This window comes from Pyxicephalus adspersus, chromosome 7 (assembly GCF_032062135.1).
Source record: "Pyxicephalus adspersus chromosome 7, UCB_Pads_2.0, whole genome shotgun sequence".
In the NCBI taxonomy this organism is placed as follows: domain Eukaryota; kingdom Metazoa; phylum Chordata; class Amphibia; order Anura; family Pyxicephalidae; genus Pyxicephalus; species Pyxicephalus adspersus.
In genome coordinates this window covers 66,657,274-66,675,500 of record NC_092864.1, presented here as the reverse complement: position 1 = coordinate 66,675,500, position 18,227 = coordinate 66,657,274, and the positions used below count along the sequence as shown (strand labels likewise).

Here is an 18,227-nt window from a genome sequence, read left to right as displayed (position 1 = left end):
AGTAGATGTAAAGTGAAAATTCTGAGTTTAGGTACGCTTTAAACTAAAAGAATAGAAGAACTAGAAAACTCATCACTAATTGTATTTGTTAAATGTAAACTGTTAACTTGATATCAGCCAATATTGCCCCCCATTATACCCTCCACATACCACCCTCTGTCATACCCTCCACACTTCCTTAGGCTAGGTACACATGTGCAATGATTCTCGTCGGATAATCAGCCCAGGATATCGGACGAGAATCTGGCGTGCGTACAGCACTCTTCATCCGAACGACTGCCCTGGCGGATCCACGGACAACAAACGATAGTAATGCAACTGAAAAGGAGACTCCATAGTTCTCCTCCCTTCTACATAGAGCAGAACGGTGATATATGTACAGAGCGACAATTATTGCATGCGTGTATGTAGCCTTAGTATAGTTTTCTATGCCCCTACCCTCCTCCTATAGTGTGCACACTCTTGCAGGTCGGCCATGCATTACTGGTGCAGTGTACAGTAAGCATTGCAGCACCCAGCAGATAGTGAAATCCTCCTTCTTGTGACGTGCTTTATGTAAGGCTGCGTACACACGTGCAATATTTGTCATTGGGAAGGATCTTTTATGATACTTACAGACGTTCAATAAATTCTCATCCGATATCAGCCCTGAGGAATTCCCGTATGTACGGCGCTCGATGTCTGGCAGATCCACGGACAAGGGATGATCGCAATGAAAGTGAAAGGGAGTGAGCACAGTGGGTGCCGCTGTCATTCTCTCCTCTACATAGAGCAGAACAGTGATGTATGTACAGCACTCATTCATGCATCGTTCAGTCTTTTGTCATTGAAAAGGATCACAAAAGATCCTTTCAAACGACAATTATTGCACGCGTGTATGTAGCCTTAGTAAGGTTTTCTATGCCCCCATCCTCGCCAGATCTATAGTGTGCACACTCTGGCAGGTCGGCCATGCATTGCTGGTGCAGTGTACGGTAAGCATTGCAGCACCCAGCAGACAGTGAAATCCCCTCGATATCATGGGGCTGATAAGGATGGATGATGACTTGTAATGTGCTTTATGTAAGGCTGGGTACACACATTTATTAATTATCATTGGGAAGGATCTTCACATTCCTTTACAATGAAAAAAGAATGCATGATGCATGAGCGAGCGCTGTACATACATCACGGTTCTGCTCTATGGAGAGGGGAATGACAGAGCGGCACCCCACTGTGCTCTCTCCTCTTCACTTTCATTACGATCGCCCATGGATCCGCCAGACATCGAGCGCTGTACACATGCCAATTCCTCAGGGCGGATATCAGGTGAGAATTTATTCATTGCACGTCTGTATGTAGCCTAAGTATATGGAAGACAACAACAATAATAATAATACCTTGATCACTGCTGGGTTTATCTGCCAATATGTGGGGTCAGTAAGATCTGGTAAATCAATATTGCAGGCCAGGTCAGCGGTATATCAGAGATTCACCAGCAGCATGTCACAGGGTGAATTCACACAATTCTAAGCCAGGCTGCATAGATGTCACTGTTATTATAGTTATCCTGAGGTATACATTGTTATAATGGCAGCGAATGACAGATTCGCCTCACCTTACTCTTGAACCTCTCGTACTCTTCCACTGACTTACAGCTCGAGGCATTCTCAGCCCACTCCAGGCTCCTTGGCGGGCTCCGCTCGGTCAGGCTGTGGAAAGCCTCGAAGTATAACCAGGCCACGTCCTCCAGCAGCTGCAGCTTGCCACAGGCGATGTGCCGCCACATAGCCCAGCACAGGCGCGGGAAACAACCGTCCACTGACCGAGCCCGGACATAGCTCGCCATCTTCCGCAGGTAGTGCAGGTTGAATTTAGCCGGCGGAGCGAACTGTAAAACTCCGATTAGAAACGGATCCATCTTCGCCCACATCTGTGCCCGGGGGGTATCCATGGCGACACCGAGGACCGGAGAGCTGACACAACTTGCCGGCCTCAGGAGACGATTCACGCTGAACGTGACGCAATCCGGGGCGACGCCCCCGTGTGGGCGGAGTGTGAATTACAGACGGAGGCTGGAAAAACACGGAAATGTGAAGAGCCCCATTGTTGGGTGGCAGGAGAAGCTGAGGTACCGGTGTGGTTGGAGCCAGACTATGAAACCCCAATAAAGTAAAAGTAACAACACAATATTGCATTTCAAATCATTTTTATTATGTTTAACCTCCCCGGCGGTATGATTGAGCATGTTTACATATCAAATTTGTACATTTGACATTTAAAAATACTTCTAATTTAAAATGTCCCACCCCCGACACACGCCGCCCGCCCGCAAACATGTCACATGCCCACCTGGCATCTCCTAGCCTTACGTTTCCAACGTTCACATGCCGGGGATGCAAGGCCAGGGGACACAGGTGCCAAGCTGGCATTGCTGGAGGACGCCGCGGGTTCATGAGGACCAGGTCAGTCCTAAATTCCACCCTGAGTGTGGCTCGGGGTTACCACTTGTTGTAATGAAATTTCACCCCAGCCACACTTCCTGCCAGGGGGGTTATAGCCAAACTAAAGATAAAAAAATTACACTTTTAATTCCGCAGATCCCTCGATGGCGCTGGTCCTTCCCACAATCCGGTCCCACATCGTCCTGGGATTCCTCTTCATCCCGGAGCAGAGGAAGTGCTGGGCGCCGCCATCTTCTTCCTTCTCTTCCATCTACTTGTTATGTCCCCTGATCCGGCACTGCGCAGGTGTGAGATCGGGTAACGTAGCCGCTGTGAAGGGGAAAAAAAAGAGCCGATCTCACTACGTACGCGTGAGTTCGGCATCTGCTTCTCCTTGGTGGAAAATTTCCCCTTCTGCGCATGGCTAAAATCAGGCCAGAGCCCGGGATGCATGACGTAGGTATCCCGGGAGGCTCTGCGGTCCCTTTGTCTTGATCACTGCACCCTTTTTTTGTTTTTTTTTAAATAAGTGTTGCACTTTTTTACTTTGTTTAGAAGGGTTGTCTACTCTTCTATGTAAAGTAATATTGTTGAGTTTGGGTCTGCTTTAAGGTGGAACCTTACTGTAAAAAAATGTGACCAAATAGGTCCTTTATTGCAGGAGGGACAGACACTGTTCCTCTGTAATAAAATAACCTTATATACCTGATTGCTATGTTCCAGGGCAGGCATCATCATTTTCTTCTTCTTCCTGGTTTATATTCAGCCATCTTGATTGGCTGGGCCAGGATGACGTATTTATTATTATTATTATTATTATTATTATTATTTTTATTAATAATAAACAGGCTTTATATAGCACCAACATATTATGCAGCACTGTACATTAAATAGAGGGTTACAAATGACAGATAGTGACACAGGAGGAGGAGAGGACCCTGCCCCGAAGAGCTTACAATCTAGGACATAAGCCCTGCAAATACATGGGGGAGTTCATTCAGCCCGGACTGACGGACGAAAATTGAAAATTGGAGTAAATATTTTACTAGTGTGAATTATTTTATATTCTGATATTCATGCATAATTGTAACCCAGAACAAACTTTGATTTGTTTGTAATATAATCGAGTTAGATTATTACACTGGTAAAGATGTTTCTGATTTTAATATGTTTTTCTTTAATATAATATTACTTTATAGTGTTTTGAAAAAAATAAAGTGGACAAAGACAGGAGGAAAAGAAATAAGAAGATGGTGGTGCCCTGTAAGGAACGGGAACAGGTGAGTATCAAGGGTTTAGTTGCTTTTAAAAAAAATAATAAAAAAGCCAGGGTGCGTCATACTAAAGACTTTAAAAACAGTTCCTCTCACACCATGGCTTGGTGTGCAGCAGCATATAGAGTCAAAGGGAGACTGGTAGGCAAGATGTGAAATCATGTGACTGGATAAGGGGGCTTCCTGAACATCTTTGCCAAGCTGCCTTGGTGAGTATCTATTTATCCCTTCCTTCCCCTAAAATGTTACCTAGGCTGCTTTGGAGGATTGTAGACGAAATGAATTTGGTGATTCTTGAACTGGTTTAGGATACCTTGGTACACTGACCTAATTTGTCTACATGCCTGTGCACTGTGGCCCCTGCCTGATAGACCAGAACTTAGACCAATGTTACACTTGTTTGTTGTTATTTGTTGAACACCAGGTGTTCAAAGTGGATTAATATTGGAATCAGAGATCCCTACCATGTTCTTAAAATCTACTCTTCACATAAGATTTACCATTGATGTGGAAAGTTTACTTTCTTTGATGTGCGCTTTTCATTCTTTTTTTTCTCACTTGGGAGAATTTTTGCTTTTGTTATTTGGATTGAAGAGATTATCCCAAAAAACTTTAATTCATCCCTTTTGGCAAAAAAGCATTCCTTATGGAAATTACATTGGCAAGCTGGATGTTTGAATTGGTTGTACTGTCCTACACAGAACCTTTTTCATATTCCACAAGGATGAAGTTGTAGCCTTTCTTTTTTGGCTAGGGTGCTCCCTACATTTAACCCAAAGACATTGTCCTACCATCTTTACCTTCAGCGTTTTGTTTTTTTTGGCTGTGGAAGGAGTCAGCCAAGTTTTGCAGTTTCCATTTTGTTTTTTTGTTGTTGTTGGGCTCTAATTCACATGTTCACAGCCGGGGTGTGCTCAATGCTTTGGATGTCCAATGATTTATAAAGTCTTGTGCCCATCAATGGACAATACAGAAAATGGTATTTCTTTACTCACTGTGACGTTCTTTTTCCTGGTGTCCTATATGAAGGTATTGTCCCTTCCCTGACCATGGGTTGATCAAACCATGCTACCTACTCTCACTATTCTAAAGGCGATTTTTTTTCAAATGCCATTTCTTTAAGGCACAGAGAAGAATTCTTACCAGTATGATTTTACACACAAAGCTCATGTGGTTCTGGAGGATTTCTTAAAGCAGGGAGAGAGAGCAGAAGGCTTCTTGCCAATATTTCCAAGCTGTCTAGTTCCCCCTTTACTATCACCTCAAGGGGAGCAGGTTAATCCTTGGTTACGTCCTCTATTGATGTTTATCAAGTGTTACAGCAGTACTATGCTTGTTCTCCTGATCAACCTCTTCCATGGCTTTCTCTTTTTTGGTGTGGCTGACCCCCTCTGCATAGGTTGTCATGCTGGCAGCTGAGTTTGCTAGACACTCCTTTGTCTGTAGAGGAACTTACGAGTGCTGTTCTATAATTTCCCAATACAAAGGCTTCAAGTTTAGATAACAGTTGTATATAAACCTTAACCCCCCTAATTTTGACTACAATATTTGCTACTTGTTTGGACTCGGTTATTGCCACCATTAAACACCCAGACCAAACAATTACTGGTAAATGTATTGCCAGAACTCTATCAGTTCTTTAAGAATCTACAATGTCCATATGACAATGGTGGTCAAAGTGTGATTGTTTCTTAGAATACAGAATACAGATTTTTCATGCCGTCAAGTGTCCCTACAAGCTGCCTTGTCTAGATTTGCCCCATCTTTTAAATAGTGGGTCACATTTCTGTACATTACCCCTCTGCCCAAAGTGTAGCTGGATCACTGATCTATTACCCTTACACAGGGGAACCAGGCAGGGTTGTACCTTACACGGCACATTTTTTTACATTGAAAAAATCCTGCGGCACACCACAAATCAAAAATGTTACAAAATGACACTCTGTAGCTAATTCTTTTGTCTCTAAGAATAAACAAGAAAACTATGTTACCTACTGCCACCCACTGACATGGAAGAGTATTACATTACTCTGCCAGTCACTACAGCACAGACACTCGACAATGGTAATTGGATAATTTCCCACGGTACACCTAAAGATCCCTCATGGCACACTAGTGTGCCGCGGCACAGTGGTTGAAAATCACTGCCTTATCCACCTTCTTGTACACAATAACTACTGAACCCTTAGCAGTTAGACTGTGTTGCCCCCTCCCCTCAAAATTATTGCCCACCACTATCCACCAGTCAGAGTATACTAGTGCAGTGGTCGATGGAAAGAATGCCTTCTACATAGCGGAGCTGTACAAAGAATACAAAGAAAAAAATCATTGGTGTCCGTTAAAATGACCTGAGTGGTAAAATTACTCATTGCCAAAAGAACCCCCAGTAACCTCCGGAGAACCTTGCTCTATGTAGATATGGTTCTCTAACTGGTGGAACCAGATGCCTTTTCTGTGTTTAGCCATTAGATTTACTTGCTGAAACCTGCTATTATTCAGAGTTAGTTAAGCCCTCACTCCAGCTCTAACGTCTGAACCTATAGCAACACTATTACTAAAGATTCTCATGGTATGTACATGCATGCGTTTTCTGCTGATTAGATGAGGTTAGCAGTAGCTCACCTGTACAATAGGAATAGTAAGCCTTGTAATAAAGGAGATTAAAAAAAAAAAAGCCAACATATTTTTTTTTGTATTGACTCAATAATGTACATATGCCTATGTTATATTGTGACAGTGGAGTATGATCTATGGTAGGGACAACACCTTTTACCTTTTAGTATTTACTAACCTATTAACCTGGCTAGGTTAAAAGTGTGTTGAGAGGAGAGTGTTACATTTTGTATCTATTTACCTGCCCATACTACTAAATTTTTGCTATTTCAAACTAACCTGGGGAGGTGCCAGATAGAGTGTGTATTGTATTTTCCTGGTCTTGCAAAACTTGGGAGAGGAATACATTTTGCCACAGAAATCCTAATAAACCTTAATCTTACCCAAAGTGGTTTTGAACAGTATGTCCACAATAAAGGGATGCCATAACAGTGCTTTTTAAGACTTCAACCTATTAGGTTGGTATGTATTTAGATCAAATCATTAGGAATTATACTACATTTTTACCAAAATCCAAGATTAATTTGGAATTCTATGTATAAAGAAAAAGGTATAACAATTTACATAAGTTAAAACATAAATCAAATCAATATTTGTATACCAATTATTACACATATTATTTAGGACACATGTTCCCCATGACACCACACAAGTACAGAATCACCCAAATATTAGAGTGCGTGGTTGAAATTCCACTCGATGTTAGGGTCTTGTCCAATCCAAAACAGTCTGGGACCCAAGAGCTGGAAAAAGTTCAAATGACTAACCATGCGGAGGAATGAAATGTCACAAGATCACACTTTCTTAACCAAACCGTCAAAAAAAATAAAAAAAATAAACTGAACCACCTGCCTTGATAGTAAATGGGGCAGAAGGACTCACCAGTTTTAGGTCACAAGCTGCCCAGAAATGGACTTGGGAATTTCAGTTCGGGCAACAAAGGCTGTTGCTAAGAGAGTAGTGGGATTCTCCCTAAAAGGCCTCGGGAAACGCAGAATCTAACTAAAGATAGGCAAATGTCTTAAATTGGGGTCAGACATGAAATTTAGAAGTCCCTATCTGCAGCCACAAAAGTCAAACTGCAAAAATCAGACAAGCTTACACTGCAAAACCTTTCAGAATATAACGGAAAGTCTCAAGATTCATATAGCTAGCTGCAGGTCTCCGAGAAACTTGGAGATTGCGGTAGAGATTAGTTAGGAAAACCTACTATACATCACAGTGAATCCATCCATACACTGTGAAATAAGTTTAGATACAGTACAAACAAGAAAAAAGTCTGCAGTAAAGGATTGTCAGTGGCTATATGGGGGCTGGTCCTGTGTGTCAAAAAAAGAACAAAACACAGTAAAAATGACCACATAAAATGACACGTGGTGGACTCCTTTAAGAGAAGCAATTTCCACAGATGAGCACCGTGATGCTATACTTGTGCCCAGATACTTACAAGTAGGTGAAAATTAGTCTACTTTGGGGGTACAAAAAATTACTGTTAAGAACCTCCCAGAGAAGTACGAAGCCACTTTGTGTGCCAGCTGTAATGGGTGAAGGACCTGTCAGCAGATTGCAGAAACATTTCAAATGGTCCAGGACCACTAAGCAAACCAACCAATTCCAAGCAATGTTACAGATGGGACCCTGGAAATAAAAGGGGTGTAGTACTCTGCATTCCTCTCCATGAAAAGTTACACTTTGTGTCATGGCAAATGCATGCCTGTTGTAGAGAAATACCACACCAGGTTTCAACTACATGGGAAAAACATGTACACACAATCATTAGTTTACCTCAGAAACATCTTAGAGATCCAAGGGACTTTTCAGGTAAACAGATTTCTACTAACTCATGAGCAAATCTTGTTAAACATATATTTTTATTATAGAATTCATAAAGCACTGTATTCTGGCACTATCTGGGTACAGACTGTGGGACCATGATGGAAAGAGAGCCATTGGATTTTTGAGAAACCGAAACCTATTAAGGAGCCTTTTCAAATACACCATGTATAGATATTGAGCATATAAGTCTTGAAGCTGAAAACATATGACGCAACTAAAAAAAAGGCAATAGGAGACTATATGGGCCATTGTGAAATATTTCTTCCAAGGTTTACAAAAACATTCTCTCTGGTTGTCGATATGAACGGATAGAGGAAATGCAAGGATCAAAAATGTAAAAGTCAAACTCAAGTATGAATATCCTTCTGTTCACTCCTGAAGAAGCATCTGTGAAACATGTTTAGTACATATGAGCGTGTGGATTATATTTATGATAGGATTGCCATAAAATACAGTGTTTTTGTAAAGTCTATAATAAAAATGTATTTTTAACAAGATTTGCTAATGAAATAGAAAGCAATTGCCTAAAAAGTCCCTTGGATCTCTAAGATGTTTTGGAGATAAACTAATTATTGTGCATACATTGTGATGGGATGTTGGCAGATATATGGAAACTGATCCAACCTCTTTCAAATAAGTACTACATGGGAAAAAACTGTGCTCTAAACGGCCAGGATGTGCAACATGAGCAGCAGCTGGTTTACTGAAGTAAAAATCTACTTAGGGTATCTTTTGCCAGCTCTACTAAATCTCCCATCTCCTTAGGACTCAAAGATAAATGGTGGCACAACATAGCTGTCTAAGGAATTACCCAACCAAAAAAAAAAAAAAAACTCATATGGTGAGTAAAATTCACAAAGTACAATGTAAATTTACACTGCCCATTTACCAGTCCAGCGCCATCTTAAATACCTCCAAGGTCTGCTTACCTCTTCTCTCCCCCACCACCACCACAAGAACTGGCTCTTCTTCAGTTCAGGGCCATAGCATACAGCACATTACACAGCATGACCCCCCCAAAACCATCCATCAAATAGAATGCTTATGGAGGTGTACCTTAACTTATTAAGCCCGGCATCCTCTTTGCAGCCATCTTGTTAGTAACGGCAGCATTGTATTTTTATAGAACAATGGTGTTCCTGATAACAGTGAACTATGCCTGTACATTTGTTAAATGGCTATGTGTAGTCTTGATCAGAGACCCATGTGACAGTGTGGACCCATCTTACTAACCTTTATACATTTAAAGTAGAAAATAAAACTATACACAAGTATTAACTACAATATATTTTATGAAAAGAGAACACACATAAATGTTCAACAATAAGAAACGTAGGTAAAAGATGTAACATAGGTAAAAGACTATTTCTTTTCATTTGAAGATTGTCTGAAAAGGTCATTAAGTTCTTTAAGAGTTTGAAATAGCTGGAATGCAATATTGCATTACATGGCAGCATATCAGCATGAAATGTATTCTTTAATAACTGTAGTTAGGTACAGTAAAAGTGCTATTGTGTAAAATTTCTTATGTGCACATATGATCCCAGTTAATTTAAAATAAAAATAAACTGTCACAATCATATTTGGTCCAGAAACACACAACCATGATCTGAACCGATGACTCCAAATGACTGAGGTCACTTTTAGCAGTGTCTCCATATCTATCTTTTCTAGTACACAGAGTTAATTTGTTCCTTTAAGTGCTTAATGTGTTCAACAGGCATACTTATCGTGGAAACACATATCCTCGAACATTATTCTTCAGTTACATTTCAGTGTCACCAATGAGTGTATTTACATGTACTTTCATTAGATACATATGTGGTACTGATGAAATCTAACTATGACATGTATCTTATCTAATAAAATCACATTGCAATTTTATATATATTTCAGATTGATTTGAGATATATACATCTCAAATTAATCCCCAGTTTTGCTTCAATATGTTGTAGTGTTGATTTGCTTTGTAAAAGTTCGCAGATAATCCTCTGTACTCAGACATGTGTACTAATGATTGTCAACAAAGTTTGCGATCTTGTAGATTTAACAAATAAAAGGGACTCCATCGGTGTTGTATATCATTCCTGTGGTCGGTTCATACGTTCCTGCAAGGTAGTAAAGATCTTCACTGTCTTGGTATTTTTTTGTCTTTATCATTTGCTCATACTGTGAAAGTTCAACGACCAAACATTTGTGAGAGACCGTCTGCACATCATTTTCATCAACATGAGATGACCTATACAGTGCCCTCTGCAAAAAAAAAAAAACAATTAAAAATGTAACGTTTTGTTTTTTTTCTGACTATTCTGAATGGAAATGTTTGTGATAAATTGTGCAAACTATTGGATGAGGTATGATGACTGATTTTTTGACGGAGCTAAGACACATCTTAACCCTGAATAACCCTGAAGACATCTCCATACAAAAGAATATTTGATTACTTTATCCTGTTGTACACTTCTAGCAGTGTGGTACATATTCTACAGTGGATCTTATACAATCAATGGGGTTTGCAATACATTAGGCAACAATCAATGGGGTTTGCAATACATTAGGCAACAAAGACCCCAGTTTATCTCTGGAGAGAGATATTTAGGGTAGTTTTTGTAACGAGTTTTCAAAGCTATGTCTATTAGCTCTAAAATGCCTCGAAACCATCAATAAACAGGTCTTTGGACATAAACATGGACCCTTTTTTATACAACAGAGCCGTTTAATCTCATAAATACATAGAGGAAGCGGTGATATCTCTACACTGGCAAGCATGCAGCCTTCTATTTTTAATCACAGTTTTATAACCAGGACCCATAACCACGTAATTTCTCAGATGTTTCTTTTCTGTGGCCCCATGAGCATTCTATGCTAAAGTTAGTGTTGTCACCCTGTGCACAAAATAGTCTGACATTATTCTGTTTTAAATCCATTTGAGACTACATGTCTAACATCAACTAATACTTTTTAAAACAATTGGAGAAGCATTTTATATTATCCTTTAGGTAAAAATACTCTATGCATGAAGAGCTTTACAGCCAGAACCATCTCAATGCTGGTTTGAGTAGTAGAACTATTGAAACAAACTTTATATTTCTGAGAATTTCAGACTCTTAGATTGGTACAATTTCTAATCCCAACCTAATACATTAGATAATTTTATTGGTGCATTAGAGTGGTTTTGGAAAAATAACTTAAATATTTAAAAATGCACAAAATCACTGTTTTCCATTGTACATATAGATCATCTAAAACATTATCAGGGACAAGCAACCTTAGTAAATTGCAGATCTACACTAACTACACTAATGCACTTAAAAATCTACTGTGAAAAAGTGGTTACTAATTTTAGTTTTCAAACTAAAACAGGATTAACAGTTCCTATTAAAGTGTCTTTCCTATATTCTATTACATGCACCTCCCATGATTTTCCCATGCTGTTACTGAACAGGTCTAACATCTAGAAAACATGCAAGCTTTTTTCTTTAAAATGCCTTAACATAGATCAGGAATTACAACCTCTTGGTTAACTGCTTCACTTTCCTAAATTTATGTCACAGCTCATACTGCTAAAACGGTTTACCATTGAGACCTTGGTTAAGTAGCAGCCTGGCTGATGTAAGCAGGTTACAACTCACCTCCATAAAATCCTTCCTTTGTATTGATAGCTGGAGGCTGGACGTGCTCCCTTTGCCAGACTGCTGCTCCCAATTCTAGATGGAAGAAAGAAAAAACAAAACAAAGATGTTAAAGCAACCTTTATAAGTGATGAACAAGACAATATAAAAATACTTTGAGGACAAATTCTCGACGTACTCCACTGATTTGCAAGCAGCTTCCCGCTGCAATGTGAAACGCCGACCCGCAGGCAGAAGGTTACAAACAGGAAAGCGATTGCAGGATTGCATTAGCGGCGGGCCAGCTGCAATTCAAGAATTTTTTGGGGGGCAAAAAAAAACAAAATTAAAAAAAAGATGTGCCGGGCCAGAATTTGACACGCTCTGCTATATACCATGTCAATAGTTTTCCTAGGCTCCACTACTTAAGAAATTTGCTGTACTATTATATACAGAACTAGATGACAATCATACTTTAACACAGCGTTTTTTTAAAAACAGGAACAAGTAGGATTCTAGTAACATGCACTGACGTTACCGGGAAACACCAGAGATCGTCTCTTCACTTCGTGGCTGGCGATTGAAGAAGACAGATGTGTCCCCAGGACCTGCGGGGACCAGCAGGACGACAGGGGATGACAACCGAGCAAGGTAAGTGGGGTTTTTTTTTTTTAGGTTAAAGCTACCCCGAGTGTGACTGGGGATTACCGCTAGGGGGGTTTAAAAAGATGGTTCTATCCATTCCAGCTGGACAGCTTAACAGTACCAACAACACCATGGACTCTGGCTCCAATTTCTACTGTAAACTATACAAATATTATTCACACTCCATGCAGTACAAGAATTTAGTACATTGTCAAAACATGGAACCATTTGCTAATCATATGATTTAGACATATCTTTAACTTACCTTATCATTTAGCTTTTTTCCAGGACAAGTCTCTTCTGGATGATAGAACCATTTCACTCTCACAACCATGTTATTTCCCCAGGACTCCCACATACTTTGAATGCACCCTATGTAGGGTAGATTTGGGCGTCCAGCAGATAAGAACACCGCACAATCGCCAATACGTATAATTTCCTTTCCTCGGACTATTGCCTTGTAGAATAACTTTCGGGCCTTACCCTTCATTCCTCTCCTCTGTGAACCATAAATACATATATTCTGGTTAAATGTATTAAAAATAAAATTACAAAAAGCATTATTGTAAATTGCAAAACACACTGGAACATGGTCAGTTTGATCTCAAAAAACTATATTGGTTGGGGTCAGATCAGAGACTCAAAGCAGACCTTTGATTTACCATAGGTAAGCTCCAATTCTCCTCTCACAGATCCTTCTCTCTCCTAATTTTAGCAGATAGTCATAGTGCCAGAAGAATCTGCATACCAGTAATAATGTTTGCCACATATTCCTATATCCTTCCCACCTACCTTTCCTGCGGCTGATTTTCAAGGTTTATAAGACTGCTTTAGTGACATAGTGACATAGGGCTGGCGAAAAGAAGCAAAAGCCAAAAGAGTGTAGGAAGTAGAATACTCTTCCACAAACCATATATTTTTTAAAACCTGAAGTCAGCATCATGGGCAGCAGAACAGGCATTTCTTATCTGCAACTATTTTATTTCTTTTAGGTGGCACTGGGTCACTTAAACCATAGCAGACAAAAATCTAGGATTTTTGTTTTAGGCTTAGAAAAAAAAAAAAAAGAAAAAAAACTATGCAGCCTATACATTAAACCACCTGTCTAATGTTGAAGCATGGCCTCCACAAGACCACTGAAGGTGTCCTGCAGTATTTTGCACCAAGATGTTAGCAATTAGATTCCTCAATCACACTGTCTCTGTCAGGCCCGCATTTCCACAGTACATCCTGCTGCCTCTCCTCAGATAAACTGCACACATGCCTTAACCATTATCTAAATAAAATAAAAGATGATTTATCAAACAAAGACACCATCTCATTGTTCAGTTCCAACATCCACATGTTCACTGTAGACCCTTTCAGACATGGAAAGGGGTCAGCAGTGAGCAACGGCAAGCCTGAGGCTATTCAGCTTAATAGATAGCAAGTTTTGATTCACTGTTACCAACACCTTTCTTACATGTCCTATTTGTGCTAAAGTTGCTCTTCTGTGGGACCAGACCAGTAAAACTAACTTATACCTCCCAAATGTTCATCAATGAGCTTTGGGTGTCCCATTGCCCTCCGTCACCAATTCACAGATCGTAACTGAAAATGATGCAAGAAAGGGCTAACTACTATTCCCTACAAGGCCTGACATTTTAGAGATACTCTGGCCTATTCATATAGCCATCACAATTATACCTTCAAAGTCACTAAGATTCTTATATTGGGCCTAATTTAATAAAACTCCCAAAGCTGGAGGAGATACACTTTCATTGTTGAACGTGAGTGATCCAGCAAACCTGGAATGGATCTGGGTTTAGGACTGAAAACGTTTAACAAATAGCAAAATATTTTATTTGAATCTTTCTTGCAAAACGCAGGACAGGTTTTAACCTAGGTGTACAAAAAGGAGTAAATAACATTATTAGTTCTAATTAAAACTGCTAATTACCTGGGTGGGCTTTCCAAACCACTTCCAAAGCTGTCTAGCAGGCAGAAATGCAGCAATTTTTGGCCTGTTCTCTACAGAAGGCAGCCTCTGCCTTTTGGCTAGTTCCTTGGTTGTAGGTAGGTGTATTCCTTCTCTTTTCTTTGGTTTACATTTACTACTTCTCAGTTGTTCTGGCTTTTGTTGTTTCATGTGAACAGCAGTCTTTGTATTTTCAGATTTTACATATTTGCAACGCTGCTTTTGAGAAGTATCTGGAGGAACAGAAGCAGTCACAGCATCATCTTCTGAACTGCTTGAGGATGCATCATCTGTTAAAGATGATGAAGATGATGAACTGGAACTAGAAGATGAAGAGGTTGAAGATGAAGAAGAAGAAGAGGAGGAGGAAGAGGATGAAGAACTGCTGCTGGTCGATGAAGATTTAGATGTTGAGGATCTTGAGCTACTAGAGCTATGTGGATTTTTGCTCTGCCTTTTGCTTGGTTCATCTTCTTCCTCAGATTCTGAGCTGCTGTTACTGCTCTCTAACTGTTTCTCAGTCTTCTGGGTTCCATTTTTACTGCCAGGTATATTTTTTAAGTTGTTGCTTGAATGGTCAAAAGTTTCGGAGACAAAGGATTGCTTTGCTGTGCATGGTCGTGATCCAGAAGGCTTCTGTTTAGGTTTGTTTGCACTCACACTAGAATAACATTCACCTATCACTTTCTTACGATCTCTCTTTGTAGTATTAGAATTCTCACGTGTCATCATCACTTCTTTTGTTTTCTTTGTCTTTGGTGACATAACTCCTTCATGGTCTAACTTCACAAGTAGTTGAGCTTCATTTTTTCGATAGTTGTTGCCAAAGGAGGCAAACTCTCTTTGTTCCTCTAGTTTCTGTATCCTTTTTGGTTTAACTTTCTCTTTTAAAACCTCTCGACTCAATCCACTTCCTATTTTTTCATGGAACAGTCCCCCACTAACCAAGCTCTTAGGCACTGAACCGGAGCAAAAACTTTTATTAATTTTCATTTTTTGATGCTTTCTAACATTTGGTTCAATTGGATTTTCTGGTAGTACTGGAGGACATTCTTGGTCTACATCTGAATGCATCAGATCTAGCTGTTTGTCTTCCGCCTTGGCTGTTCGTGTAGAATCTTTAAATAGGTTTTCTTGAACAGTTGAGTCTTCTGTGAAAAGAAACAGAAAAAAAAAGAGTAAAGACTCACTTCATAAACCTAAAAACTGCTGGGCAGTTAAGGATTTAACTCATAAATGTAAAATAAAAGTTGTAAATATCACAGGACTTAATTTTAAAATGCAAAAACCTATGCACACTCTTCCAGCTCAAAGTTCAGTATTGCATTACTTTGCTCTCTAGAGCAAATAAAACATATTGTTTTGCTGTGCAGTACTAGCATATATGCCAAGTATCATATGTTACGAGAACTTCTAATTAGTGTTTAACCTACAAAAAAAAAAAAAAAAACACACACACACAAAGTAAAGTCAGTATGCATTCAATAATTTGACAATAGCTAACAATTTTTCAGTTAGATTTTGGGCCTGAAAACTTAACACATAATTAAATCTTGCAGCAGAGACCCGGGAGAGAGAAGTTATCGTCTCGCCACAAAGGACTTTTTTAATGTGGATTAAAAAGGAATATTTGTGATGACAAATAAGTAAAAGTGCACCTGTGTCTTAACTATAGACAATAAACCATTTACATTGAACTCTTCCACTACCGTGCTGCACAGATTAAGGCCTTTATTCCCTGATCTACCTTTAATTCTTGTTTTATGTAATGTACATGAAAATAATCTCTACAGTTACATGAAAACACACCTGATGTTGATTTAATACTTGGTTTTCGGCCCCTAGGTTTTCGTGTCATGGATATGGTTTCACAACCCACAGAGCAGCCTTCCTCTTTTACATCTGTTCTCTCCTTGCTATTTTTTCGCACTTTTCTTCTAGTACTCTGTACTAATAATGCAGGTGAAGGCTCAGCACCTAGGTAATAAGGTAAACAATAAGATTAGTTATTTGTAATCAAAATAACCCATAGGATATCATAGCTGCAGGCTGTCAAACAAAGAAAAAAATTCCAGGGTATGTTTTATTAAATGTATCCCCACTTTTCAATAAATGTTTGTGTTTTTACTTTATTTCAGCCACAGGTGCACACTTACCACTAATCCTAAATCTATAAAATTGGTAAGAGATGGCGATTTGATTTTTCATTGAATAATATTGTTTATATATTTTTAAAGTATAACAGTTTTATCAGGTTCTTTATGTAGTTTCTTTACAAAGTATGAAGGTAAATGATATACAGGATCCAGATATATCCAGATACGATATGCAGCTCATGTACTATCATGCATCAAAAGGCAGTCATTTGTCCAGTATTCCGAGCAAAGTTTATTTTGCTTAATAGTGACAGGGACACTTCAATTCACCTATGCTACCTAACCAATACTTACCACTAGATGGCGCCCATGCATAAATAGGAACAGTAACTCAGGATTGCCCAAAACGCCAATCGCAATCTAATGGTCGATCGCAACGGCAACATGAGCTGATCGCAGAGCCTTGCCTTAGCCCTCCCTGTTGTACAATTATAGGGATGCTGGGGATGTCTTTCAGTGCGTGAGAAGGTTTGTGTAACAGTGGGGAAGGAGGCAGAGAGGGCGGGAGGGCAGTCTAAGGTGAGCAGTGCTGGGAGCCAGGTCAGTTCCAGCTCGGTGTCAGGGTTCAATTACCAAGATAGCTTTGCACAGATTAGCAGTTACTTTTATGTGCAGCACGTCATTCTCCTATGACAGGTGAACTGTAGCTTTCCTTTCACTAAAGTCTTGTAGTGCAATGTTCTGCCATTCAATGTCTCATTAGCGCCAGTCACTACTAACTACACAGTTGTGTAGTATACTCGGTTAATATATAAATATATGTTTATCTTTTTTTTTATTGTTGGTAGATCATTTTGACTTGGTCATTTTAAAAGTAGCTCGCAAGCCAAAAAAGTGTGGGCACCCCTGGTCTAACTGATTGGAGATAAGTGACACAGAAAATCCAACAGCCCCAAGTATGAACGCTTCTCAGCCAACTTAAAAACTATTCTTAAAAATTAAAAACACTAGAATCACCAGAAACACTAACCTAAATTGTACAGCTGGCCAAGCATATTTTATACTTACATTGTATTTTATAATCTGGAGGTAACAATCGAATATGAGATAATGGTATCCTCCCTGTGTCTCCATCATCAAATTCAACTGTTACCAAGTCAGTATCTTTTTCTTGGTCTGCATCTCCTAAAAAAATAAATAAAAAAAAATAGGTTTTCTAAATATAAATAAAATACATTGAGACCTTCAGATCAACTTTTTTGACATTCTCGGGCCTTGTAGCAGCCATCAGCTCCCTGACCCCTTCTTCCCAATCAGCAAAAAAAGTAGTAGGGTTCGATAGAGACCTTTTGCTTAGCAAAACAGATAGTACAAAAAAAAAAAAAAAAATTCCAGATGTACTAACTATTGTATATCTATTGTACAAAAACCATTGTATATGCAAATTGCACATGCTGTATGGAATATGTTGGTTTTTGTGTGGCATATAGAATGGAACCATCAACCAAACATACATAACTAACTACAAAAGTTCTGTAACTACATATTGATCCTTGTATACTCCTGGTGTACCATTGGTAATAGAAGTAAAGGTAAGTCCTATAAAATGAGAAGAGAAAAAAAAGGAAGAAAAAAACGTAGAATTGTTCACCTACCACGCACAACAGTGCCTGGGTACAGACAACGATATTGTTGGCTCCAGTAAGCAGCAATTCTTGTTCCTTCCATTAGAAAACGAACAGAAGGAGGCTTTACATCAATAATCTAGGGAA

General features: G+C 39.3%; 2 protein-coding genes across 2 annotated transcripts in view; both read right to left on the bottom strand.

Moving 5' to 3' along the window:
- The window catches only part of TBCCD1 (TBCC domain containing 1), a gene marked incomplete in the record, with an annotated part of 14,415 nt that extends 12,397 nt beyond the window's left edge, over nt 1-2,018 (bottom strand). Inside the window, 1 exon segment of the mRNA XM_072418832.1 lies at nt 1,598-2,018. Within this exon segment, the coding sequence (XP_072274933.1) occupies nt 1,598-1,933 (336 nt within the window).
- A 7,402-nt stretch (nt 2,019-9,420) lies between these two features.
- TNRC18 (trinucleotide repeat containing 18) overlaps nt 9,421-18,227 on the bottom strand; it is a 54,288-nt gene continuing 45,481 nt past the window's right edge. Inside the window, exons 19-25 of the mRNA XM_072419156.1 lie at nt 18,111-18,219; nt 17,524-17,640; nt 16,169-16,336; nt 14,342-15,510; nt 12,668-12,901; nt 11,779-11,853; nt 9,421-10,399 (exon numbers count right to left, since the gene is read on the bottom strand). Coding sequence (XP_072275257.1) covers nt 10,193-10,399; nt 11,779-11,853; nt 12,668-12,901; nt 14,342-15,510; nt 16,169-16,336; nt 17,524-17,640; nt 18,111-18,219 — 2,079 coding nt within the window. The 3' untranslated portion in view covers nt 9,421-10,192. The remainder of the gene's footprint in view (nt 10,400-11,778; nt 11,854-12,667; nt 12,902-14,341; nt 15,511-16,168; nt 16,337-17,523; nt 17,641-18,110; nt 18,220-18,227) is intronic.